The 27,241-nt window shown below is 33.1% G+C and overlaps 1 protein-coding gene across 1 annotated transcript in view; it reads right to left on the reverse strand.

The window, feature by feature from the left end:
- The window catches only part of LOC139500336 (uncharacterized), a 95,457-nt gene that overhangs the window by 16,056 nt on the left and 52,160 nt on the right, over positions 1-27,241 (reverse strand). The window contains exons 49-81 of the mRNA XM_071289076.1: positions 27,022-27,202; positions 25,583-25,749; positions 25,136-25,263; positions 24,349-24,601; positions 23,540-23,711; positions 21,799-22,042; positions 21,398-21,515; positions 20,730-20,908; positions 20,277-20,436; positions 19,851-20,048; positions 19,027-19,263; positions 18,595-18,754; positions 17,936-18,177; positions 17,270-17,400; positions 16,725-16,878; positions 16,151-16,372; positions 15,695-15,788; positions 14,824-14,947; positions 14,186-14,334; positions 13,773-13,906; positions 13,063-13,335; positions 12,082-12,372; positions 11,532-11,680; positions 10,949-11,090; positions 7,599-7,702; positions 7,088-7,291; positions 5,895-6,069; positions 5,218-5,492; positions 4,353-4,508; positions 3,657-3,870; positions 2,722-2,870; positions 1,554-2,031; positions 823-1,034 (exon numbers count right to left, since the gene is read on the reverse strand). Of these exons, the coding sequence (XP_071145177.1) occupies positions 823-1,034; positions 1,554-2,031; positions 2,722-2,870; positions 3,657-3,870; positions 4,353-4,508; positions 5,218-5,492; positions 5,895-6,069; positions 7,088-7,291; positions 7,599-7,702; positions 10,949-11,090; positions 11,532-11,680; positions 12,082-12,372; positions 13,063-13,335; positions 13,773-13,906; positions 14,186-14,334; positions 14,824-14,947; positions 15,695-15,788; positions 16,151-16,372; positions 16,725-16,878; positions 17,270-17,400; positions 17,936-18,177; positions 18,595-18,754; positions 19,027-19,263; positions 19,851-20,048; positions 20,277-20,436; positions 20,730-20,908; positions 21,398-21,515; positions 21,799-22,042; positions 23,540-23,711; positions 24,349-24,601; positions 25,136-25,263; positions 25,583-25,749; positions 27,022-27,202 (6,269 nt within the window). The remainder of the gene's footprint in view (positions 1-822; positions 1,035-1,553; positions 2,032-2,721; positions 2,871-3,656; positions 3,871-4,352; positions 4,509-5,217; positions 5,493-5,894; positions 6,070-7,087; positions 7,292-7,598; positions 7,703-10,948; positions 11,091-11,531; positions 11,681-12,081; positions 12,373-13,062; positions 13,336-13,772; positions 13,907-14,185; positions 14,335-14,823; positions 14,948-15,694; positions 15,789-16,150; positions 16,373-16,724; positions 16,879-17,269; positions 17,401-17,935; positions 18,178-18,594; positions 18,755-19,026; positions 19,264-19,850; positions 20,049-20,276; positions 20,437-20,729; positions 20,909-21,397; positions 21,516-21,798; positions 22,043-23,539; positions 23,712-24,348; positions 24,602-25,135; positions 25,264-25,582; positions 25,750-27,021; positions 27,203-27,241) is intronic.

Below are 27,241 nucleotides of genomic sequence, written 5' to 3' on the forward strand. Positions count from 1 at the left end.
TGACGGCTTGAAGCCGTCTTTCCCCAAAAAAGGCAACAGCAATTGATTAGTCTTGTTGAGAGGAGAATATTTAAATTATTTTACCTCAGTTATCATTTTCTATATAAAATAAGTACACAATATTTTGGCTATTTTTCAAATTGCAAGCGTTGAACTATTTGACCGGTCAACAGTTTCCAACTATTGGACCATGATGAAACTATTTGACTGCAAGCGTCATTATATTTCGTGGAATTTCAAATGCAGCTACGGGATAGGAGGATGTTGAGAATGCCGCTGGAGTTATGATGTCATGTTTTACCTATTGTATCTAGGGTTGATGTCTGTGCAGCACGTAGCATTAGCACTCAAAATATATATGAAGTAAATGTTAAACAGTATGGTTGTGTTTCTGCTTTTTATATTGACTGAGATAGTTAATTTAGCACTGACATTTATTGTCTGTTATCTCTTTCGATATAATAAAACACTTACTGACTGGATATTCATGGATAGCAAGTTTATTGTCCCCTCAGATACAACTATTGCCCTCGGCTACGCCTCAGGTCAATAGTTGCACCTCGGGAACAATAAACTTACTATTCCACTCATACCCAGTCAATAAGTATAAAATATTATCCTTGCAGTAAATTCAGTATTTTCAAGTCATTTAGCATGCAGACAATCCAGTACTGTTCAATGTTTTATGTCATTGACAATATAAGGTTTTGTAATTTAAATCCAGTGCACCTTTTGCATTTATATATGCTTCACACAATGGTTGGAAAATAAATCAAGCACACCTTCTTTATAGCAGGCATTGGTAAGACATTTTGTACTAACCACAATATCACTCTCTTCATCAAAACATCTCCAGAAAGCCTTTATGGTGTTGTTAGAGCCCTGATATCTGACAGGAGTGAACTCCCCTTGATATACATCAATATAAATATCGCTGCCCATCACATCAGGATCAAATATTGGTGGTGTATCGTCAATGTAAAATCCATCTGAAGACACAACTGTGGTAGCACCAGAACCAAGCACAGCTTTCACTGAAACAAATTGATTCAGGTAAAAAAAAAACAAAAAAAAAACCCACTAATTTTCTTTTTTTCAATGACAGTCATAAATTTTGGTCAAACTTCCATATTTTTTAATCCTATTAATGGATTGCATGTTTTATCACTTCTGAAACTTCAACACTTTTTTTTGGAAAACACAAAAATGTGCACCTCAAGACGGATGACCATAAAATACAAATCAATGAACTAAGTATATAATTATATATACTGATTTGATAACTGATCTACACATTATCAGTTGACCTTTAAAACACTGATAAAAATTCATAAAATTAAAATGATCTAATAACTTCTCCATTCTAAAACCACTTAATCTTTCTTCAAGCAAACGGTTGTTAATTTTTCTTGTGCACATGTTTTAATCTGTGAGATATTATTTTTAATGGCATAAGTTTCTGATTATAAAAGGAGTATGGTATTATTAAACCACAGTGAATAAAAGAAAAGAATATTAAAAAATCATATGCATGGACTGAGAGAGGTTTTTACCTGTGAAATAATAATCTATTGTTTTAGTCTCATTGTCCTCCATTCTTGTAGCTGGTAGAGTAAAGTTGTCAAGCATAAACTGGTATAATACATGTTCCTCGGCATCACATGTAGAATTACAATTGTAACGTGAACAATAGTTATAACAAGGGAGACATGGTGATATCATTTCTTTGTAAGGAACAGCCTCAGTGCCTAATATTGTAGTTCCAATACCAATTTCATATTTGATTATTGGGTTTGTCCCGCCACGAAATGGAGCACCATATCTGCAATGTGCACCTGGTTCAGGAGGTAAAACTACACTTCGAAAGAATGCCTTGGTGGAGTAAGGATTAAAAGTGTCAACGACTGGCGGTAAATAATTATTTTTAGGGAACACATGGAAGATTAGGTCTGTGTCAGTACTCAGATCACGTATTCCACAAACTTTACTCCACAATACACCATCCACGTACAAATAGAAACACAATGATGGCTGTAAAATGAAAAGGAATAGATTAAAATCCTAGAAAACGTATTAAAGCCAATAATGATTAGGAAAAGGGCATGCATTTAATGTGGTAGAAAATACATTATACACATTAAAATTATTGAGAACAAATTGCTTATATTAAAAGATCATGCAAAAAAAAAGTCCTTCTTCAATGAGGTGGAGGACAGGGGGTACCCTTCTCCCTTCTAGATCTCCCACCCCCGTTCTTTCTCCCATTAGAATAAAACATCTCCTTTTGAGATATTTTTTCTTGAAATATTGGTCATTTTTTAAAAGGAGAGATATTTTATTTTTTTTCCCTTCTCCAACTTTTTCTCCTTTCTCCCAACCTTCCTCTCCTTTCTCCTACCCCCTTTCTCCCTGACCCCTGTCCTCCCCCTCTTCAATGTAATTGATCTAGTTTCTACATACTTTTCGGCATTTAATACTGTAAAACAACTTCCTGGATTCTTCTTATTTACCCTATCATACATAAAATGTTATTTATCTCCTTTTCTTCCTCAATCAGATTTACAAACTCAATTTTCATCCATTCACTCAGACTCCCTCCATACATGTACAATCATTTCTTAAAAAGCCTAAACCATTTTCCTGTCATAAACAATAAGAACCATCTAACAAACAAAATACATGTAACTGCTATTTTTTTTCTTTATTTCTGTATAAACTTACATTCACAGCTTCATCAGTTTCAAAGTCAACAGCAATCTTGTAAGTATGGAAATCAGCTGATGGGTCAAAATTTAGGACATCTTCTACCACTTGTGGAGGTAATGTATCATTGAAGATTCTACACCATGTTACAACATGTGGGTCATCACCTATACACAGAATGAACTCAAGTTATTATGTCCATTCCTTCTTTTTTTTTTTTAAATCATTAATGAAATGGCTCATGTCAAACAAAATTTAATATAGCAGTCTGTTTGCAGGTTGAAATAGATGCATATTTGGACAAGACAAATTGGTAAAATATTTACATACAAGAAAAATTTCACATAAAATTACAGGCTAACACTATCAGAATTAAGACTTAAATAATCAGATTGTATGATTGTTTATCAATCAATGATAAATGTTGTAGGGTAATGTACTGAAAACTATGATGTAAAAACCTCAGTGTCCAAAATTAGACAAGAATATGTGTCCATGGGACTATTATGTGTCCATGTCCATTGAACTGTGAAATCAAGGTCAAAATCGTAATTTGACATACTGTGGATTCATTATTATTCGTTGGATACCAATTTTCATGGATTTTGTGGGTACAGATGAACCACAAAATTAAATGTTCAACGAATAACAAATTTTCTTTATGCTTCTATGCAGACTTTGGCAAAACCACGAAATTAAATATCCACCAACATGTAAGTTTTCCTTAATCCACGAAAATTAATGAATGCACAGTACAACTTTAAAAGTTTGACTCATAATGAACATGTTTACTTAGTTTTAAGTTGATGTGACCACAACTTCATGGTTAGCTACCTTAACCAAAAAAATTAACCTAATACAGAATGGACTAACAGACGGAAGGACATACCTACCAGAAAATAGAATGACCCAACATGGCTGTGAGCAGGGCATAAAAATTAAGTGTATTTTACCTGCAAATATTTCAAAACCACATGATGCTCGGGCAGGCTGTGTTGATAAATCTATAGGGGCTGTAACAGCTCCACCTGTAGGGTTTTGCACCACTTGGTATGGAGATGGTGTGCTGTTACCAACAACAGGAACAGCTTCAGTTGTTGGTGCAACTATCGAACCGTTACCAAACTTTTCAGCTAAATATTCAATACAGTTACAGGCAGTGCATGTCTAAAAATAGAGAATGATGTCAAACACTAGATCATATTGTTTTGTCTTAAGTGTTGAGGGGTCTATCAAAAGCTACGCGTCGCCAGGTAAACTAAATTTGCAACAGTAAAACTACTGATGGAAGTCCGCAAAGCTTCAAAAACAATACAGTTATCTCTTAAATAATATAGTTTTGTCTTAAATATTGAGAGTTCTATCAAATGTTAATATGTTTGGCTTAGGAAGTATCCTCTAAATTTTAAAAAAAATTTGTGCGTAAAACTCCTCATTTACTTTGCCGGAATTATGTCAAATATGCATACTTTTCTGATGATATTAATTTTGTTTGAAAAAAAATAAGTTAATCAAGGTCAAATTACTAAGCTAGGGGTATTCAAAATTATTTCAAGAGCATATTTCTCATTTTCACTCTATGAAGGTTAATTTATATAGTAAAATATATAAGCCTTGCACTCTACATATTTAAAGGAATTTATACTAACTGCTGGAATAGGATTCTCAAAACAGCAAATACAGGCTGTGGCAGACCAGTCAGCCTCTGGAACATGATCGTATGGCATTATTTCACCTTCTGGTCCGTCCCATAACATCACAGACGTGGCAGCAACACCTTCACCACTGGCAGCCTTTATTTCAAACTGTAATATTGAAAATTTAATTGTAAACATGTTTTGTTTTTATATGAAAATATTGAAGCTACCTTTATAATATTAAAAAAAAAATTCTGACTAAATTTAACTGAAATTCTATAAAGAGTTATGAATTCATATTTGGTGTCAATTTATTAGTTACTAGAACAATTTGTTTTATCTCAGATCTGAAAACAAAATCAAAATGGTATTAAAAGAGGGACGAAAGATACCAAAGGGACAGTCCAACTCATAAATCTAAAACAAACTGACAACGCCATGGCTAAAATGAAAAAGACAAACAAACAACAGCTGATTCTGATTACTGATTCTATTGTCATTCTGTACTATAAAGCCTCCTCGTGGGGTATTACTGATTCTATTGTCATTCTGTACTATAAAGCCTCCACATGGGGTATTACTGATTCTATTGTCATTCTGTACTATAAAGCCTCCTCGTGGGGCTTTTGATTATTTGATTACTTGACTGTTTTCATACTGATTATTTGATTACCAGACCAAATATTTCATGATTATTTGATTATTTGATAATCTAGGACTGCATTTTTTATTATTTGATTATCTTGTTTAAAAAATATAATTAATGATTATGTGATTATAATGGCAAAAAATTTGTGATTACTTGGACACCCCCATGAGGGGTCTCAATATACTAATCCATCCACAAATTAATAGAAGTTTTTTGTTTTGAACTAACCTCCCATTCTCCTCCTCTTTCATAGTCAGCTTTTCTGTAGTATCCTCCAGAATACATTATATCCAAATTAGTATCCCTTGCCAACTTGATCCATATTAAATCATCGTAAATTTCCTTTCCAAGATTTTCTGTACGCATCTTAATGGGCCAGTTCTGTCCTTTAGGATCTCTGAAGCCTATTTGCTGAAGGACATTCCAGTTGGTATCGTTTACAATTGATACTGGACGTGTTGGACATGCTTCTCCAAATGGAGTCGCCATATGCAGAATAGATCCTGAAATTTATATCAAGAATATGTAATACTTTATCAATACCAACAAAGTGATCTTTTCTACTCCTCCAAAATTGATAGATTTTTTTTCTATAGTCAGAAATAATAATTTGGATTTTTGGATTTTAAGGGTGTCAAGTTTTTTAAATGATTAATTCTGTCCATTAAAGATGCCAGTATTTCTTGAAACACATAAAATATCAGATACCACCACTCAAGCTGACAATTTGGAGGGGGATCTTAGATGAACCTTTATAAGAAGTGTTTGCAATTTGAAATGTGTTTTCTTATTCTGTATTAGCCAGTTTTTCAGGGGAGAATTGTCTTATGTATACCCCTATTTTCAAACAAATTGTAATTATGTAATGCATAAAAGATATTTCTCCTTGTGTTTTGCATACTAACCTTGAGCACTGTTGGGAGAGTTAAACCAAACACGATCTTTCTTAAAATCCCAGCCATCCACAACTTTACCAGGAGTTGGTTTGGTCATGTCTAATAGTATTGGAACTGACTCGTCTGTTATGGAGAGACCTGCTCCGTTTGTGATGATAAACTTGACACTTAGTGGTTCTGATTTCTATAAACAAAAAATAATAAATGTCAAAAAATCAACTTTTACTTCAGTCTTGAAATTTTCTTATAACACAATTCCTTTGGTTATAAAGCAAGTGTTTGCACATCTTGTATGTTATCCAATGTCTCAAAAATAGCTTTTTTTCTTCTTCAAATTAGCAAATATCTATCAAAATATGTAGATGTTTTGGCAAATGAGAAAACTATCCATGCACCAAAGATCAAAGAACAAGGATGTGAACAACTACACCTGACCATGTCCAAACCATATCTCCATCTCAATTTCAGGAAGTAAATGGTTTCCAAAAAACATAGCATATTGGTAAATAAATGGGGAATGTGTCCATGAGACACAGATGATGCCCCAGCTTGCATATCATATACAGTTATAATGGGACATAACTGAAGAACAGTAAAAGTGACGCTACCCAAATTTGTACTTGATTTGAGTTTTGTGGTAATAATCATTGTGTATAAGTTTTATAACATTTGGTTGAGGCAAACTAAAGTTCGAGAACAGAAACGACAAATTCAGCAATTTTTCCATTTATAAAAGGGGCATAACTCTAGAAAAGTTAAAGCGATGCCACCAAAATTCAAACTTGATCTGTGTTTTGTGTTAATAAGCATTGGGTATAAATTTCATAACATTTGGTTTAGGCAAACTTAAGTTAGAGAACGGAAACCAACTTTGGGACATACATACGACGGACAAGGGTACGAATAATTAAAAATATTTAATTGTACTGTACAATCTATGAAGGGTGGAAGTACCTTTTTTCAGGACATTGGGTTTAGGCCTTTATTTTTATGGGAATTCAGGATTAATGGCTGGTATTTCGCATGAATTTGGGATTTACCCTTCTCGGGACTCAGAAATTAATGATTAATTTTTCTGAATCCAGGAAAGATTTTAATTTTTTTCTGGAATTCTAGGATGACACCCCCTCATAACGCACCTCATTTATGATAATAGAAATAAAACAGAAGAAACAGATTATTCTTACAACACAATAACTTACATTAAGAGTTAAATCAATGAAACTATATTCTGTATAATTATTTGTCAAGGTAATCCAGCTAACGACCATCTCAGACTCGGCAACTTCTGAACATGATTTATTTCTCCACAATGATACTTGATAATTGGCTATCTCAGAAACATCGTCACCATATCCCTCCCAATACACATAAACTGATGTATTTGATTGAGTGTATGTCACAACCTGAAATGAAAACAAAAACAATTTAATTCAGAAACATTTCAACAGATGCGTATTGAAATTAGTTTTTACTGAGCACATTGGAATGAAAAATCAAGTTTTAAAATATCACCTTTTACAAACTTTTTTTTCCAAAGAACTTATATAATCCGGAACATCAAGTTACTGATTTCATTTATTTTTTTTTATTAATGAACAGAGTAAAACTAAGATGTTTTTGAGTGCAATGTATTTGTTCATGGTCCGTCCATAATTTGAAATCACAAATGTTACTGTTGTTAAAAATAAGTGCAGCCATGAAAATACAAACCATATCAAAATAAGGTCCAGTTTTTATCCTGCCCATGTCTGGTGGTGTTGCGTCCACAATGAATTCATGCATGACCATACCACAAGCTCCAGATTTATCAGCACCTTAAAAAGAGAAAATAACAATGAACATTAAATAATTGTTGACACAGGGATAAGTCTTGTCTGTGTGGTCTATTTTTCTCAAACTTTAATCAATCATTCGCTTCCATGAAAGGTGAGACAACAATGAATATACCACAGGCTTAACCCACCATTTTCTTCTAAAAATGCCTGTGCTAAGTCAGGAAAATGACAGTATTTTTCCATTTGTTCTGTTGGTTAATAAAGTTTAATGTTTGATTTTGTCAGTTTTTACAGTCTTTCTGAATTTACCTTGGAGTTTGGTATCTTTTGAATAACGTTTTCATCTAACAATGATTATTGTTGATATCAGTATAATGGACTGCAATGTTGACCGACCAATGAAATCTATCAACAATCATAATGACATCATCAAAGTATGAATATTCAAATAATTCTGTGTCAGACTAGACTTACCCATAGCATACACATAATAGGTATCTCCTTGTGTCAGACTAGACTTACCCATAGCATACACATAGTAGGTAGCTCCCTGTGTCAGACTAGACTTACCCATATATACTCGTTGGAAGTTCTTGATAAATTGCATGCATATATTGGTGATTTTGAATCTGTTCAAAGTTTTGATTTTTCTACCCTATATACCACTTTGCCTCATATTCTTATTAAGAAAAAATTCACATCCCTAATCAACTGGGCATTTAAAAAGTCGGAATGCGAGTACATATGTTCAAACTCTTTTAGATCATTTTTTAGTAGCAATAAACAAAAGAACTATGTCAACTGGACATGCTTTGATACTATTTATGCACTTGAATTTTTACTTGATAACATTTTTGTTCGCTTTGGAGATTCCGTATATCGTCAAGTTATTGGAATTCCAATGGGGACTAACTGTGCACCACTTATTGCGGACCTGTTTTTGTATTGTTATGAGTTACAATTTATGACTAAAATTAGCAAAGACCCATCAAAACAACATTTGATACAAAAATTTAACAATACTTTTAGATATTTGGATGATATATTGGCTCTAAATAATGACGACTTCAGTATGTATACTAAAGAAATTTATCCTGTAGAACTTACTTTAAATAAAGCTAATGATAACAATGACCACTGCCCTTTCCTCGATCTTGATATCTATATCATAAACGGGAAGCTTAATACAAAAATTTATGATAAAAGAGATGATTTTTCATTTCCTATTGTTAATTATCCATTTTTAGATGGTGACGTTCCCTTGTCACCACCTTATGGTGTTTATATATCTCAACTTGTACGATTCGCTCGTGTATGTAACAATGTATTAGATTTTAGCGAGAGAAATTTATGTATTACTGAAAAATTATTACACCAGGGTTTTCGATATCACAAACTGGTCAAAACATTTACTAAATTTTATCACCGGTATAAGGAAATAATTCGTAAATATAACTCAACATGCAGACATCTTATACGTTCAGGTATTTCACATCCAAAATTTTATGGAAATATTCTTTATAAAGCACAAAAATGTCAGTATTCTCCTCAGAAACTAACAAAACCTTTAAATAGACTTATTAAAAGGGGATATAGTTACGATACTGTTGTCAGGTCATTAAAGATTGCATATTTTGGCTTTAACATTGATTCACTGATAGGGTCTTTGCATCGGAACTAAACACATTTATTTCTAAAAAAAACAGTTGTTGGCATGACACGGGTTATGTTCTTCTCATATATTTTATGATAGTATGATACTAAACCCCTAACGGGAGGGATTGTACCTGATATTCATATGATGAAGACATAATCTTTCAATCAGTTTAATTGAGGTCTGGAGCTGGCATGTCAGTTAACTGCTAGTAGTCTGTTGTTATTTATGTATTATTGTCATTTTATTTATTTTCTTTTGTTACATCTTTTGACATCAGACTCGGACTTCTCTTGAACTGAATTTTAATGTGCGTATTGTTATTCTTTTACTTTTCTACATTGGCTAGAGGTATAGGGGGAGGGTTGAGATCTCATAAACATGTTTAACCCCGCCGCAATTTTGCGCCTGTCCCAAGTCAGGAGCCTCTGGCCTTTGTTAGTCTTGTATGATTTTAAATTTTAGTTTCTTGTGTATAATTCGGAGTTTAGTATGACGTCCATTATCACTGTACTATTATGCATATTTTAGGGGCCAGCTGAAGGACACCTACGGGTGCGGGAATTCTCGCTACATTGAAGACCCATTGGTTGCCTTCGGCTGTTGTTTGCTCTATGGTCGGGTGGTTGTCGCTTTGACATATTCACCATTTCCTTTCTCAATTTTATTACCCATAGCATACACATAATAGGTATCTCCTTGTGTCAGACTAGACTTACCCATAGCATACACATAATAGGTATCTCCTTGTGTCAGACTAGACTTACCCATAGCATACACATAATAGGTATCTCCTTGTGTCAGACTAAACTTACCCATAGCATACACATAATAGGTATCTCCTTGTGTCAGACTAGACTTACCCATAGCATACACATAGTAGGTATCTCCCTGTGTCAGACTAGACTTACCCATAGCATACACATAATAGGTAGCTCCCTGTGTCAGACTAGACTTACCCATAGCATACACATAATAGGTATCTCCCTGTGTCAGACTAGACTTACCCATAGCATACACATAATAGGTATTTCCTTGTGTCAGACTAGACTTACCCATAGCATACACATAGTAGGTATCTCCCTGTGTCAGACTAGACTTACCCATAGCATACACATAATAGGTATCTCCCTGTGTCAGACTAGACTTACCCATAGCATACACATAATAGGTATCTCCTTGTGTCAGACTAGACTTACCCATAGCATACACATAATAGGTATTTCCTTGTGTCAGACTAGACTTACCCATAGCATACACATAATAGGTATCTCCCTGTGTCAGACTAGACTTACCCATAGCATACACATAGTAGGTATCTCCCTGTGTCAGACTAGACTTACCCATAGCATACACATAATAGGTATCTCCTTGTGTCAGACTAGACTTACCCATAGCATACACATAATAGGTATCTCCTTGTGTCAGACTAGACTTACCCATAGCATACACATAATAGGTATTTCCTTGTGTCAGACTAGACTTACCCATAGCATACACATAGTAGGTATCTCCCTGTGTCAGACTAGACTTACCCATAGCATACACATAATAGGTATTTCCTTGTGTCAGACTAGACTTACCCATAGCATACACATAGTAGGTATCTCCCTGTGTCAGACTAGACTTACCCATAGCATACACATAGTAGGTAGCTCCCTGTGTCAGATTGAGCCCATAGATCGTTGTAACAGTGTACTTGTTTATATTGGTGACATCATATTCTGTAAATAATTGTTTCTTCTCTTCATCTGTAGCTGAACCACCATCAATCTGTGCAAAATGGAAGATATTAAATAAATCGTGCCTTAAAAAAGGATGAGACAAAAAGATTGTGCTTAATGGTTTAAATTAAAGACAAAATTAACCTGGAGAAGAAGACATTTAGATGGTGCTTTATGGCAATTTGTATGCTAATCCCCATTGTTGATTTTAATAAAAATTGATAATTATCTGAAATTTTGGGTCAACATAACTTGCAACAATGCTAGGTAATGTTCCTTAAATGTTTCACTGTTTTCTATATTTTGGACCACCTTTTTAACTTAAGAAATATTTGGTAGTTTCAAATAAATTTATTGATTAATTTTCTAGACTCTAGGCAGTTTAGGCACATTGTATAGAAACTTGTCTCTTGTTGACAACTGTATTTGACATTTGATTTGGCATATGTCCCACATTAAGTTATAAAAGAGATAATAATAAATAACTTACATAAGCTTTACAGTTAGTATTATTGGCATCAGAGTTGTTTGACAAAGCCACGTAATACATCAAGATATCTAACTTGGAACTAAATCCTTCAAACTGAATTTCTAAAGATGTGTCTGTAGGAATAAATTTCTGCATCACAAATGCTCCACCTGTAATCAAAACAAATTACTGTAACAATAGAAATGTTTTTTTTCAAAATCACTTAAAAATTATTTCCTCATACTCCTTTTTAACATGAAAGTTCAAAAAACATGGATATCTATTTACTTTTATAAACTGGAGTAAATTAAAAACACCTTCACACAACTCCCATACATTTATTTCTTTTTTAATTATTTATCTTTTTATCTTATTTTAATCAAAAAACTTTTGCAGAAATAAATCTTCTAATTATTTTTTGTCTTTTAAGGTTCTTATGATTTATTTTCCTAGTTACAATAATTAATTTATTGTTATGTTAAGAAGTATAATATTTTGTAATATGATATCAAAAATATTTGTTTCTCAACTTTTTTTACTCAATATACTATTGAGTATTGTGAACACTTACCTATAACTCCTCCATCAAATCCGACCCTGAAACCATTTGAGGTGACTGTTGCCACAGAATATGAGGCACTGTATGCCTTTACTGTGAAGTAGTAGATACCAGTAATTGCGGTCAACTCAAGGTCATAGAAAATGATAGTTTTGTTTAGTCCTACATTTGTAAATGGAACAACATCATCCCTGGTCTTTGGGAATCTTCTATCTGTTCCCACGGCAACCTCATAGTACACTACTTCCTGGTTTGGATCTTGTGCATCCAACTGTGATTGGTCGATTTGTAATCCAGGGTTTCCTGTAAAATTTTCAGTACATAAAATTTGTCTTTCAAAATCATGTACTAGAAGAAATGTGAGAGATTTTTTCTTTCATCCATAACATCGTAAGTTTTTCAATACAGCTCTTCAAAGCAATTCAAATGTTAATTAACAATTTGGTAAATGAATATTTCCCTTTCATGAAAATTATTTTTAAAACATTTTCCTTAATTCACTCATTAAACTTTCATAGATAATTTCCTTGACTACTTTAATCTATAATGTACTAATTTTGTAAAATATAACACATTTCCATAAGGTTTTGTTTTTTGTTTGCTTTATGATACTTTAAAATCATATATTCTATATGTGAAAACAAACAAAATTGTTGCATTTTATTCTTTTTATTAATTCACTGATTGTTTGTCTTCAAGAAATCAACACTATTAATGAGGGGGAGGACAAGGGGTACCCTTCTCCCTTCTCCCACCCCTTTTCTTCTTTCTCCTACCCCCGTTCTTCTTTCTCCCATTAGAATAAAACATCTCCTTTTGAGATATTTTTTCTTGATATATTAGAAATTTTTTTAAAAGGAGAGATATTTTATTTTTCCTCCTTTTTCCAACTTTTTCTCCTTTCTCCCACCCCCTTTCTCCTTTCTCCTACCTCCTTTCTCCCCGTCTCCATTACCCCTGTCCTCCCCCTCATTAATCATTCAGCAAATTTACCTGACAGCACATCTACTTGTTTCATGGCACTAGCAGGTAAACCAAATCCATCCCAGTTGGCATAGACAATTTTATTGGATGGTAAGTAGTTAATATCGTAGCCAGTAACATCACCGTCAAACACCTTTCCAGGTAAGAGTGGATTTTTCTCAATAGTGACACCATCTGATCTTAAGATGTAGGTGTAGTTTAATCTATTGGTCACCTTCACTAAAGAGTAGTACATTTTTCCATTTTCCAATGATAACCCATCTGTCATGCCATCAGTATTCACTTAAAAATAACAGGAAGTTTCATAAATATGTCATGTGATCTCAACTAACATCAATTGGAAATAAAGTCATCATAGAATGGATATGTCAAAAAGTCATTACTACTTTAAAGATGCTACCTTCATAGTACTGTAAATTCAGAAATTATTGCGAGATTTTTTTAAAATGTGAATAATGAGACAGGGTGAGTATCACAATTATAAGAACTTGCATTCTAAAATTCGATACATATAACTGTATCCAGATTTTTGCAAAATTGCAATAATCAATCTCGCATTTTTGTCTTTCTTTCAAAAATTGTTAAAATTTCTGAATTTACAGTATGCAATTATAAATATCCGTGAGAAAAGTCATAATTAGACTGATAAATATGTAGATCATACATAATTGTTGACACTGTATATTTGGTAATATAGCTACCATTAAAAAACAACTTACGATTCATTTGCAGCCAGTCTTGTATAACAAGACCATCAAGCCTTTGGATCTTCCATTCATAGCTTGTAACTGGACATGGATCACCTGACATATCCCATGATGCTCTGTAAGTATCGTCACCAGACTGGAACTGACTATAAAAATATATATGATATCACAGATAAGTATACTTCTATTTAAAATGCCAGGTTTTGATTGGTTACTGCAACTATAATTTAATCCAATGGATATTACTCTATTACCCTTCATAGAAACACTTGATCAACTGTGCCCTTTATTAAATATGGATGATTGTTATGTACAAGACGTTACTTTGAGTTTGAAATTCAATAGACAGTAATAACAGAACAGTCAGTAGGATTGATTAAATGACACATAGCTGAAATGGTTATAGCGCAGATTATTTCACTTACACATCTCCAACAGAATTCTCCAATACATCAGCGACCCCTACATGACTGAGAGGGTCCATTCCCTGACTGAGGTATGACATATACAGTCCATTGGATGTCGCAACACTTGTCAGACCAGCTCCATTGATTCCTTTTACAGAAACATAAACCTAAAATATAATAATTAGAAAATCATTCATAGATAAGATAAAGATGAGGAACATCAGTAAAAGCTACCAGGCTATATATATAAACTTTTATAGTTATTAGATAAGACAGGAAGGCAGTCTTTTTACTTTCACAAATATTACACAAGTATAGCTGTAATTGAAACCAGGGTTCTGGATCATAAAATCTTTACTCAGTTCTCTTGAGTACAAAATTTGTGCTCAAAACACTAAATCCAGCATTTTGATTGGTTGAATTCTGATTCTGAGTATGATAATCATACACAAAATGTTCATGGCCACAAGGCCATGGATAACTTATTCTCACACTTACCTATATTTATCTAAGAATAGATTATAAACTTCTATATGGAAGCTGCCATTGAAAATGCAAGTTAATGTTTTTGCCATTCACTCTTAATTGTAAACAGTATACACATATCATACATTTCAACTCAACCTGAAATTTTTAGGGGAAAATTTCAAACTTACCACTCTATAACCAACAAGATTTAGAGCACCAATTGTATAGGATCGGACACCATCTTCTAAATCTATGTCAAAGAAAGGCTTGATTTGTCCACCACCAGGTGTTGTTCCAAGCGCTATCTGGTACCTATGAAAATATAACAAAGACTTATTTCAATGCATAATACACAAGTTCAGAATCTATTGCATTCTGAGAAATATTTTTAAAGCATAGTGATCAGCTAGCAACATACTGAACAAATACTTATTCACCTAGTAATTTGACATTATTTTCATTTTGATGCACAGAAATAAATAACCTAGAAATCTTAAGTTTATTTATCAGTAAATTGAGATTCGGTTAGTCCTATTGAATATTTGTTGTATGGAGATAAACTGAAATTTTGATAATTTAATTTCAGAGAATCAATTAATTTTGAATTGAAAATTTTAGGTCAACTGGTATTCATCTGCTCATAACATGTGACAAATTTCTCAACAGCAGACATGTGATATTGCATTAGCCTTCTATTTTGAAATTAACATATGTCTGTGAATATGGATGTGCACTCCCATTTAGGCATTTTTAAGACATAGTTTACTATATTTCAAGTTGGTTTTTTGAGCACATACATAATTTCTATCAAGTTCCCAGGGAATCCCAGTTCAAAATGAAATTGTTTCCTTTGATTTCTCTGTATTCAAATTCAGTAAGTTAGCAGACTAATAAATAGAGGAATGGTAGACATCACAGATGCTTATGTTAATGAGAATATGGTTAATTAAGGTGTCATATGCTAGGACCTTAAAACCTATTTTGAGTCTTTCAAGGTCTGTCAACTGACCATATCTGAAATTGTATGAACAATAACTTTTTTTGGTATCTTAAACTGACCTCAGTACTCCAGATTCTGGATCTTGGAATGCTTGCCACGTGGCTGACACTGAAGTCATAGATTCTGAACAAGTGGCATCCAGCAAATCACATTCTACAAATAGATATAAAATCATTTAATACATCAGAAATACCAATAACATCTTATTGATCACTTCACAAAGTACACAATATAGTTCTAGTGTATATACTAAAATATTAATTTTATAAATAAGAAAAAATTTAAGAACAAATATGTATTGTTGCTCAGAAAGCTTGAAGATTGAGAGCTTGTACAAATAGGAAAATATAAAATAAAATATTAGACCACAAGAAAAAAACCCACCTTTACAGAATCCCAAAATCTGTGTAAAATTTTAGGTATATTCTTAAATTTAACCTATCTAAAACAATAATAAAAACTTCAGCATTACACAGATTTATTTTCAGACAGGTTTCACTGTAATATGTTCTTACCTTCATCTGTGTCACATTTCTTGGCATTCATGGCTAACGTCATCTCAGTGTCTGTGACATCTACCCTGTATGTAGTGTGAAGGTCAATCACTTTACCATACGTTGGTGGTGTCGAGTCTATACCAATCTCAGCGGAGAAGGCGTAAGCTTCCATGTCAACATAGTTAACTGCAGTCACTGTCACATAGTATTTATCTCCATGATGTAACTTATCACCAAGACCTAATTAAATGAATAAGATTTTTTATACCTATGTATGTATGGTTAAATCATTATTTCAAATTATCAAATTATGGTTACTCTAAAGATATTCAAACACATTGTAGCAGTAAATTGGTTTTCAAAATTAAAGTATCAATGTTTGAATGCATAGATCCTTGCTGAATTCTTTGTTGCAGTTGGAAAATAACTTGTGAAACTTAGACCTTATTCATATATCACGAGTCCTCAATTCTGGTATTGAAATAAAACTCCTTTTAAATTGCATATTGTTAATTAAAACTCATTATGTATTACCCGTAATTATTAACTCCTACAACCTGGCTCATCACTTTAAGTATGAGTTACAACTCACCTTGTATTGAATATTGACTCATGTATCCTGGGACCTCTGTTCCATTGTAGATATTATTTGATCCTTGCTGACTTCCCATTGTTATGATGTATTTCTGGATAGGACTCTGTTTGTCCAGGAAGCCATGCCATGTACACAGTATAGGAGCATTCAACTGTAAACAACAGTGATAAACACATATATCACTTCATTTTTTTAATAGAACCCTTAAACATATGATATAAGGATACAAAGATAAGTCCACCTTGCTGGAAACTTAGAAATGATTTTACAATCTGTAAGTTTATGGTACGATTGCCATTGACACAAATCCCTACCAAATGCCGTATAAGTTATAAACTAGTTGCTGTCTCACACTTGCATACAATACATCTTGAATTCAAATATATATTAAATTGTAGCTGTCTTTTCTGATTTAAATTTTTTTTTATTTATATCAATGTTTTATTTAAACCTAAGCAAAGAAGTTGAAAGTATACATGATTTTATGCATACTTATATGATAAAATAACATTTAAGGCAATAACAAAACTAGTTATACTAACCCCAACATAATCAGGACAGTAAACAAAGCCTTCTCCTGGTGGAGATTTGTCAATGATAACTGATCCAGTAGCTACTTCAGATACTAGTCCAGCTTTGTTCTCTGCCCAGATGCTGATTATGTTTGGCTTTCCTAAAACATATAAGGTTTGTGCATTACTATGTGTAGGGCACATATCTTTGTGGAATTTGTTGGTTAAGGTTAATCATGATTTTAAGTTTCAATAAAATACAAATTTCTGTAACCTTGTATGGTGATGGTAAAAACTATGAAATTAAATATTATGGCAGACACAATTTGTCCTCATTCCACAAAAAAAATGGTACCAATGAAATTAAAGGAATCCACAGAATGATATATATTTTACATCTTAAATAAGGCTAATCAATTAACAAAATGCATTTTTGCTCTTGCAAGCTGTTGAGTTTGAATTATCAACCACATCACCTTAAATGTGTGCAGCACCCTAGACCACTCAGTCAACTAGGTTATCAATATTTTAGAGAAGTAAAGTACTTTTTTTGTTTATCTATGTTAGCATTCCTTCCAGGCACAAACCTACTGTTAGAATTGTAAGTAAATCAAATGTTTAAGGTTAAATACACCTTATCACTATTCATCAGCAAGTACAGAATATCCCAGACTGTTTTTTTTTGGTCTAACATACCTGTATCAACAGCAGTAACATAAGCCAATGGTAAAGTACTGAAATCCATGGATGAAATCTCTACCTCAACCATTGGGGCTATGTCCTCAGCAAATGGATAGGTTCCTACTGAATACCATCCACGTTCTATACCACTCTCTGTGTCATTGTATGTCCATTGGGCAGTCAGTGAGTCAGTTGTTGTCTGGTACAGAGAATTACCGCTAGTGATGTCCTGATCTGATGCTGTCTTGTCAGTTAACCTATTAAAATATAATTTTAAAGTTTCAAAAATGAAAATATGTACCAATAACGAAGATGTGAATCCAGTGGAATCTCATTGTTTTCCACTGGAATTGAAAATCCTGCTGCAATTCAACTGGTTAATCCAATTGAATTCAGTTGAACACAGCTTTCCACTGGATTTTCTAGAGTAATATTCTACTGGAATGAAAAGAGTAAATAGCATCGTTCCAATCATCATCCTTTATCTTAGTATCTATGTCATTTAATACAGGATGACTTAAGTAGAAACAGGATAAAATCTAAACAGATTAAGGTGTGTTGCTTTGGAAAATGTAGCTTTAGATCAGATTTTGAAGTGCTTTCCTAGGTCACATATATGTTTTTATGGAACAACTTTCACTTGTAAATTGCACACACTAAGCTATTTTCCTTACCTGTCAATATTGACTGTAGGTGGTGAAATATCAACCATAAAACCATCAGAAGATGACTGGACAACATTTCCACCATTAGTGATTCCCCTGACAGATGAATAATAAATGGTCTCTGGCTTCAATGGTAATGTGGCATGGGCATGTCCAGAACTTGTTACACCTACAAGTCAGAAAAGAGAATGAATATAATGCTTTTATGCAATGTAAAACTAGTGTGATAAATTCAAAAAATAAAGATACAAAACTGAAGAAACATACTAATTTTATTTGGCTTATATGGAAGGATATTTAAGGAGCTATGAATTAATATGAAGACAATTATACACAAGATAGCAAGTAATTCGTGTCAGTCAAGATACAACTAACTGAGGGTGAGTATATCTGAAACTGACAATGGAAGATGAATATGACTCAAAAGCAGACAACACTTACCATCTCCCGCTACATTTTCTTCCTCTGAATGTATAATACCCTCACTCATGAATGGTTGTACATCTTCTCCACCTGGTGAGGTACCTACAGCCCACTCATACATCATCACACCATGAAGGTGACTTTCAAATCCATCAAACTGAATAGTAACAGTGGTGGTATCTACGGTGTAGTCAACGTCCACGCCCAATTCTGTTGAGGTAGTATCTGTTCCATCAGCTCCATCAACAATAAGACCTGTATGTAATGTTATAGATTTTAGATAAACTCTATCATTACTTCAGACTTTACTATTCAATCTATACCTATGTAATAGGGTTAATTAATTTTGTATAAAGGTCAGCAATATTCATTTCAAATAAAAACTGGTACATATAATATTCAGCTACTGTGGATTCATTGTTATTCAATTTTTAATACCAATTTTGATGGTTTTCATTGGTGCAGGCAAGCCATGATCTAAATATTTAACAGATTACAAATTTTCTATAGGCTTGTATGCAGACATTGATAAAAAAATTATGAAAATTGGAACACACTAAAATAAATGAACCCAAATCAATAACCGACAATTTTGTCACAAAAATCCGGTTAATGAATCCACAGTATGTTTAACCCAGTAGAAACTTGCCTTTATAAAGCCATTTACATTTTGTCTGTAATTATATGGGAACAAACTTAAATTTCAAATTTCATAGAGGTTATTGTAGCTGATGGAAAATTTAGTGAAGATGGACTTCAGTACTTGCAGCATTAGATTATATTTCACATCAATTTAAAAAAAAGTGTTTCTGTTTTTCAATTTGTGACTATAAAATAAATACCGGCTCTATCTTCTTCCACAACAACAATAGGAGTAGATATGATTGACGAGCTGAGTAATTGTGCTCCATTCTGGGCCTTCAGACTGACGTAATACACAGGATCATAGGTAGTCAGGTTGGTTATATCAAGAGAAAGACCATCTATATACACATCATTATCTGCACCATATAATGTCCAGCCTAGTTTATCTGTTCCACCTTTGAGAATGATACAAAATATGTTATTACAGTGTATACTGTACAGTATGTGGAAACTATCACACTATCATGAGTTTAGACCTTGCCTTCATTTCACAAAAATTCTTAAAATAAAAAAAATGTCAACAGAAAAACTAATTTGACAGGCTTGGTAACATTTGAATAGATCATTTGATATATAGTTAAGCAATTAGTTATTTCATTTAAATTTAATCTAAAAATATTTACCTGGAGTAGTTCCGACAGCAACCTCATACCCAATAATACCAGACTCAGGGTCAATAGCCAACCAGGCTGCCTTGATCCCTTTTGTACCGGCCTGCCACACGTATCCATCAACTTTCTCCTCTACACCAGAGACTAATGTTCCTACTTTCAACCACATGACCTAAAACAAATCAACAAATATCAATATATGCAAGCAGAATAAGAATACTGTAATTCAGAAATTATTGCATTTTTTATTAATAATAATAAATGCACACAATAATTTCTGAATTTAGAGTTAACTTCAAATTTTTCAATAATGTTGACATTTTTTAAGCGTAAAAGAGAAAATTAAAACAATATAAGGTTTCCCTGAAAACCATCTCTGTAAAACTTTCACAACATTTAACAATTTTCATAGTGAACAAGAGGTTTATGTCTGGTAAAACTGTCATTTTAAAATGATCCACTCACAGAAGGTGGTGATGTATCCACTCTAACACTATCAGTTTCAAACACTGCCATATGTCCTGCTTTGTTAAGGGATCCCACTCTAATACTGTAAGCAGCCCCAAGGTTAAGGGACATTCCTGTTTGAGTGTAAGATGTTCTTGTTGGGTTGCCCAATAGATCCATCCAGTCACCATTATTAACTGAAACATACAAAAGACACATTTACTTTTATTTAATGAACACTGATTAGAAGATGATTGGATTAGGTATCTGTTTTCATATTTCATATGGGTAGATATAAAAACTGGCAAGAAAACAAGTGGGTCAACTAAGTCTATATCACTACTCATCGGGTGAAAATTGACATTCTGCTATCATAAATGGGGACCTAAAATTGCACATACTTCTTCAGTTTTAAGTTGGTGATAATTTTCAACACTTGGAATACAGCTCCTACAGATTTTGAGATATAACAATAAAAGAAGCATTAACTAGTTTAGGAAAGCCTACCTGCATATATCAGCTTTATGTAAAAAAAACCATTTGCACGAGTTAAATAACTAATTGTGGCATTATTCATGTCCTATTACTCCGACATATGATACATATATTGATTAGAACAGTTCATCAGAACTAATTGTGTTCTGACATACATACCATTATGATGTGTTTTGCACAAGTAAAATTACCTGGAACAATTTGTCTTCTGGTACCCTGGTACTTCTCGTAAATCTGTACTCTATAGTAATCCAGTCCAGATTCATTGTCTTCAAATTTGAAGTTTGTACTTAAGGAAGTGGCATCAGACTACAAAAATTAATGTTGAACATTCATGAAAAACAAATATTTATCAAAAACTTAAAAAAAAAGAAAAAAAAGAGAAGAAAATTGAAACATTATGGTGAGAAACAAATGACCCTTCACTGAAATGAAAAAAAATCAGACTTATCAGAAAAATTATATAGGCAAAGGTTGTCAAATAAAGATGATGATCTGCCATAATTGCTTCTTTTGATTTATAATATGTAAACATAAATATGATGGTTTGATAGTCACACTGGAATTCCCCTTTCTAAAATTAACCACTTACCTGGAAGTCTATATCATCACCCTGTGTCAATCCATCTCCAAGGTAACTCAGGGCTGGAGGAGTTAAGTCCACAACATATGAATCAGTTTCATTTACGATGGAATTCAAAGCTCCATTTGTTGTTTTTAGTTCTATCTTTATTCTATCTCTGTGTGCCAAGTGGAAATTAAGCCACCTAGCACTGGTGGAATCGTTACTGAATGTCACCCATTCTCTAATCACTGTGAAGTCGTTAGACATGTTTCTGAAAGAAAGTTTTCATTTTATCCTAATAGTTTGTTCTTACTTTACAATTTATATATATAATAAAACCTACTAAATTAATAATAAAAAAACATGATTGCTCTGAGGGATACGATTGCCATTGTTTTCATTGATACATGTATTAGTATTATTTTCAAAAATATTTCAACTGTATGTAAAATGTAATTTACATAATCTGAATATTTACTCAAGTTTAAAAATAGCCAATCCTCCATACAAGTGTATGAACAATGTAATTATTGTGTTTTATTTTTTTACTATTAATTCCAAGTTTATTTTCCACAGCAGTCACTGAGAGTGAGAGAAGGTATTTCACTTCATATCTTATCACCTATTTTCTAGGAGGAACCCCATTTCTAACTCTTTAAATATTTAATTTCCTTTGGGTCAGTGGGCATTACTCCTTTCCGTACACATTCCTCTGTTTAAATTGCAATCGCTTTTAATATAATACGACGTCTATCGACAGAACGAGTTAATTTTTCTCGACATATCGTCGTATTTTGATTCAGAATTGACGGAAGTTACTTACGATAGGGAGACAATTCGAACCGATAATATGGAAGACTCTATTTTGGCTGAAGGGGTGTTCTAATTACACCTTTATGTTGTGGACTACATTTATTTTAATTTAAATGATGCATGATTTAAAATTATGCAACAACAATAACCCTCAATAGCAGACAGACATAGAAATGATCTCACGAGTTTCAAATTAATCAATGGAGTGGGGAATCCAGAGCAACCATTCAATCTAATACCCTTTGTAGTCAAGAAAACTATATGCATGCACATAATTACCTAAACAAACCCTAGACTTGTGATTTGTAGCAAGGATGTATATTAAATGTAATTAAACGACCTAAATGGTTCTCCATTTCTTTATGGAAGTACGATATCAAATACCAGTTTCATAACGTTGACATATAAGAAAAACTCTACGTCAGTTCTTATATGACAGAAATAGATTTATCGGATTCAGAGAACTCTCACATTTTATCAAAACTGGGGAATTCCCTCCAACGTGTTTCGAAATTTATAAAAAAACTAAATATAAATACTGCTTAATTCTGATTTCCGTGTTGTTAAAAACACGCATATTAGTCAAGGGTAATATCGAAACATGAAGATATTGAGAAGAACATTAAAGGAAAGTTGTTTAAATTCAATCCTTTTGTTTGTTTTTACCTTTTAAAGCAAGACATCTTAAAAATCTGAGATGTTCCTTAATGTTTAGAATAAAACGGTTGACGTGAGGGCATGGCCCTGAGTCAATGGTAAAAATCTACAGATTGCTTGAAAGCAATCATATCCCAATTTTTTTTTATCTAGGTTCAATGCATGAAATGGACTCACTTCTTAACCAAAAAATGTTTTCCTAATACTAAGAAAATGAAGATTTTAGTATAACACAGCCGTATAGAGTTTAGAATGAAATTATAAGATTTGAAAAACATGACAGCACTGCTACACTTACTGAGCACTGGACACTTGTACATCATACTGTTTGATAGTTGACTCTGGGTCATAATAATCCTTCCATTGGGCTTCTACCTTAGCCTGACTTGATGTGAAGTCTAAGTCATTAAAATTATCCATCATTCCATCAACCACCTCCCCAGGTACAGGTGCAGATAAATCAACCAGAACTAGTAGTAAAAATAATGAGTATGCATTGGAAAAGTAAATTTTATACTGAGTATTTTAAGTGTCTTACATCTTTAAATACCTCTTTTAATATAAATCAATTTTTTTTGGCAAAAACATTACAGAGGGAATCATCAGCCCAGCTGACAGTGCTGTGCCATTGGCTTGATTTCAAAAATTTCTTGAAATTATGATGATAAATTTAAAATGATAAAGAAATTTAAGTTCAAACTCTCTCAGGACAAAAAAAAAGTATTTCTATATCATACATACTGTTGATTAATTTTTTACATATTTTGGTGGATACAGGTAAAATTGGAATTTTATTGATACTTGATTTCTTCATTTTGACAAATTATGTTTACAAGCCAATAGGAAATCAGTAGGTTATAATGATGGGAAATTTTGGCAAAGTTTAGGCATCTAAAACATTAGCCAAATATACTGCATAATAAATCCATAATTGTCGTCCTTATCCTGGTATAATTAACAGCCAATCAATATAATAGTATAAGAAATTCAAAAATAAAAACCATTTACCTACTACTTTTTCCCTGTATGTGTATTAAAATGTATGTTTTCATTACCAAACCAAGTCGTTTAAGTACCTGTACATTTGTTAATTGTAGTTTAAATTACCTCCATTTGAAATTGAAGAAATATTTAGTTGTCTAGCTGCTCCATTATAGGCCCAGACTGTTGTATAGTAAGTCTTGCCATGTTCAAGATAAAATCCTGGTTGCAGAAGAACGCAGGCCTCATGTGACTTCTTGTTGATCTGTGTCAAGTTAGAAATGTCAGTAACATTTTCTAATGGTTCAGAACCTACACTAACCATGTAGAATGAAATTCCAGATTCAGGATCAAAGAAGCCTTGCCAGTTGGCACATATCTGTCAAAAAACACATAATAATAAATCAATGAAATACATTTGCTTCATTGGGTAAATACTTTATAATGTTTTGTTTTACCACTTAATGGTACTTCTTCATTTATACATAGGTTTGCCAGTGGCAGATCCAGGGGGAGTGTTCTGGCGGTTCCCCCCCCCCTTTTTTTTATTTACGATATATGCTTTTGAATGGGGTCATATGGTTGGAACCACCTTTTAAAAATGGCTGAATCCGGCACCTGTTATCTTATAATACTTACTATTATAAAATAAAACTGTTAAATCTTTTGCTAATACAACAACTTATATTCATTGAAAAAATCTTTTGATTTCATAATGCCATTCATCTTACTTTATATTCAATATACCCTTAATATAAAATGCAACCGTGAATTTCAACAAGACTATGGCAGAGGATACATGGCCCCCTAACCTTTTATTGGTGTAAATATAAGAAAAATTAAAACTTGAGGAAAATTTGGGGGCTACCCTGTTATATTGTCTATGAAGAGACAGAAGAATCTGAAAGCTTACCACATCTGGATCTTTTGTGAATGCAAGATCTACTCCATAACTCTGTCCATCATAAACGTTGCCTGCAACTGGAGGGGTTGGGTCCACAATGATTGGCTGGTCTGCTGCTCTAATTGTTCTCAAGTCCACTGTAATCAAAATTTAACTTCATATACAATTTGTATTCAATATTACAGGGGAAGTTGTTTTGGGGTTTGGACGATAATTTATGTAATTTGTGTATCTCCTCTTTTTGCATCAATTATCTCAGTATCTCCAAAAACAATGGTTATGACATTAATATTTTGTTTGGCAATATGTCATCACCTAAATACTGTAATAACATACTATAAAATGATGAAAAACTTAAACAGATTTAAACTTTTTTATATGCTCTTAACAATAGTATTCTCCGACACACACATGATAAAATCTTAATAAGGAATCTTTAAAAATAAGAGTGCTCACCATTATTTATAGCTTTGTTTTTAACCCATATTGGTATACCAGCAGTTATGGACACAGTAAGCATAACAAAATCGCTGTAATCTAGTCGTGTCCAGGGAAGCTCATAACAGTCTCTTTGGGTTAGTCCAAGGCAGCAATCATTATACAATATACCTGATTCAGGATCACTGAAAACATAAAGATATGTAAAGATTAACACATAACACAGGGGTGCAAGTTTTCATGAAGCAAATGTGTGAGATTTGGCAAAAATTGTAAAGATCAAAGAGAAACTAGATGTGTCAAAGCGACATGAATGGCCCCGTCCAAAAAAGTTGAAAAATCTGCAATTACAATAACACATGTGGACACAAACATGATGGTAGTCTCACATATCAAAATTCAGCTCAAAATCTGGAGGGGTATAGAAAAAAAATCCGTATAACTATGATTTTCAATAATTTATCAAAGTCCAAAGCCTGTAATTTTAGCAAAAATTAGGGAAGCGGAACAAAACTTATACTTGATCTGTAACTCATCATGGTTAACTCACATATCAAAAATCAGCCCAATATCTGAAGGCGTTTAGAAAAAAAGTCTGTATAACTGATTTTCAACAATTTCTCAAAGTCCAAAGTCTGTAATTTCGGCAAAAATTAGTGGAGCGGAACAAAACTTATACTTGATCTGTAACTCATCATGGTTAACTCACATACCAAAAATCAGCCCAATATCTGAAGGCGTTTAGAAAAAAAGTCTGTATAACTGTGATTTTCAACAATTTCTCAAAGTCCAAAGTCTGTAATTTCGGCAAAAATCAGTGAAGCTGAACGAAACTTACACTTGATCTGTAACTCATCATGGTTAACTCACATATCAAAAATCAGCCCAATATCTGAAGGCGTTTAGAAAAAAACTCCGTATAATGGTTTGTTGGGGAATGACAGAATCACAGAATTACGGAATTTCGGAATATCGTATTTCGGAATTTCGAACAAGGGTAAAACTTTATGGCACAGACAACTTCGTTGCAGGGCCATAAAAACAATAGATCAAAGGAAAATGCTGCAAAATAAGCACAAAAATGTGTGAGTCTCACACAAATTGCATGAGACCTGACAGCACTGCATAATATTCTCTTTGAACAGGACAAACCCAGCAATCATTACATTCATTTCAGGTTGGTAGCATGCCAAAGTCAAATTAATAACCCTGTTCTGTACGAGATGGAATTGCTGAGTCCAATTTCAACGGTACAAAGTTACAGTCTGCAAATTAACATGTTACCCTTTCTGACTCCAAACCAACTAGTCATTGCTAATAAATCGTTTTGCTGGCATCAGAAATCATAAAATATAAGTTTGACCCAGCTGCAGATGAAACCCTCAATCTTTCATACTTACTTATTGAAGACAGTATGCTACCATAAGCTTAGATTAACAAAATTTTTTAATACTTACGATGAATTGTGTCTGTAGGTAAGGTTATACTGGAATTCATCATACCCAATGTTATACAGCTCATATATAATTGGAGGTGAATTATCAACGATGTAAGGGGTTGTGTGGCACACAGTTGTTGCTAAGGGGCCTCCATATTTCACGCCATTCATAGCTCTGACTGTGATAAAATACTGGTCATCTACAAATATAACAGGCCTCAATTAGAATTGATTCTAAC

The sequence above is a fragment of the Mytilus edulis genome, chromosome 13, assembly GCF_963676685.1.
Source record: "Mytilus edulis chromosome 13, xbMytEdul2.2, whole genome shotgun sequence".
NCBI lineage: Eukaryota > Metazoa > Mollusca > Bivalvia > Mytilida > Mytilidae > Mytilus > Mytilus edulis.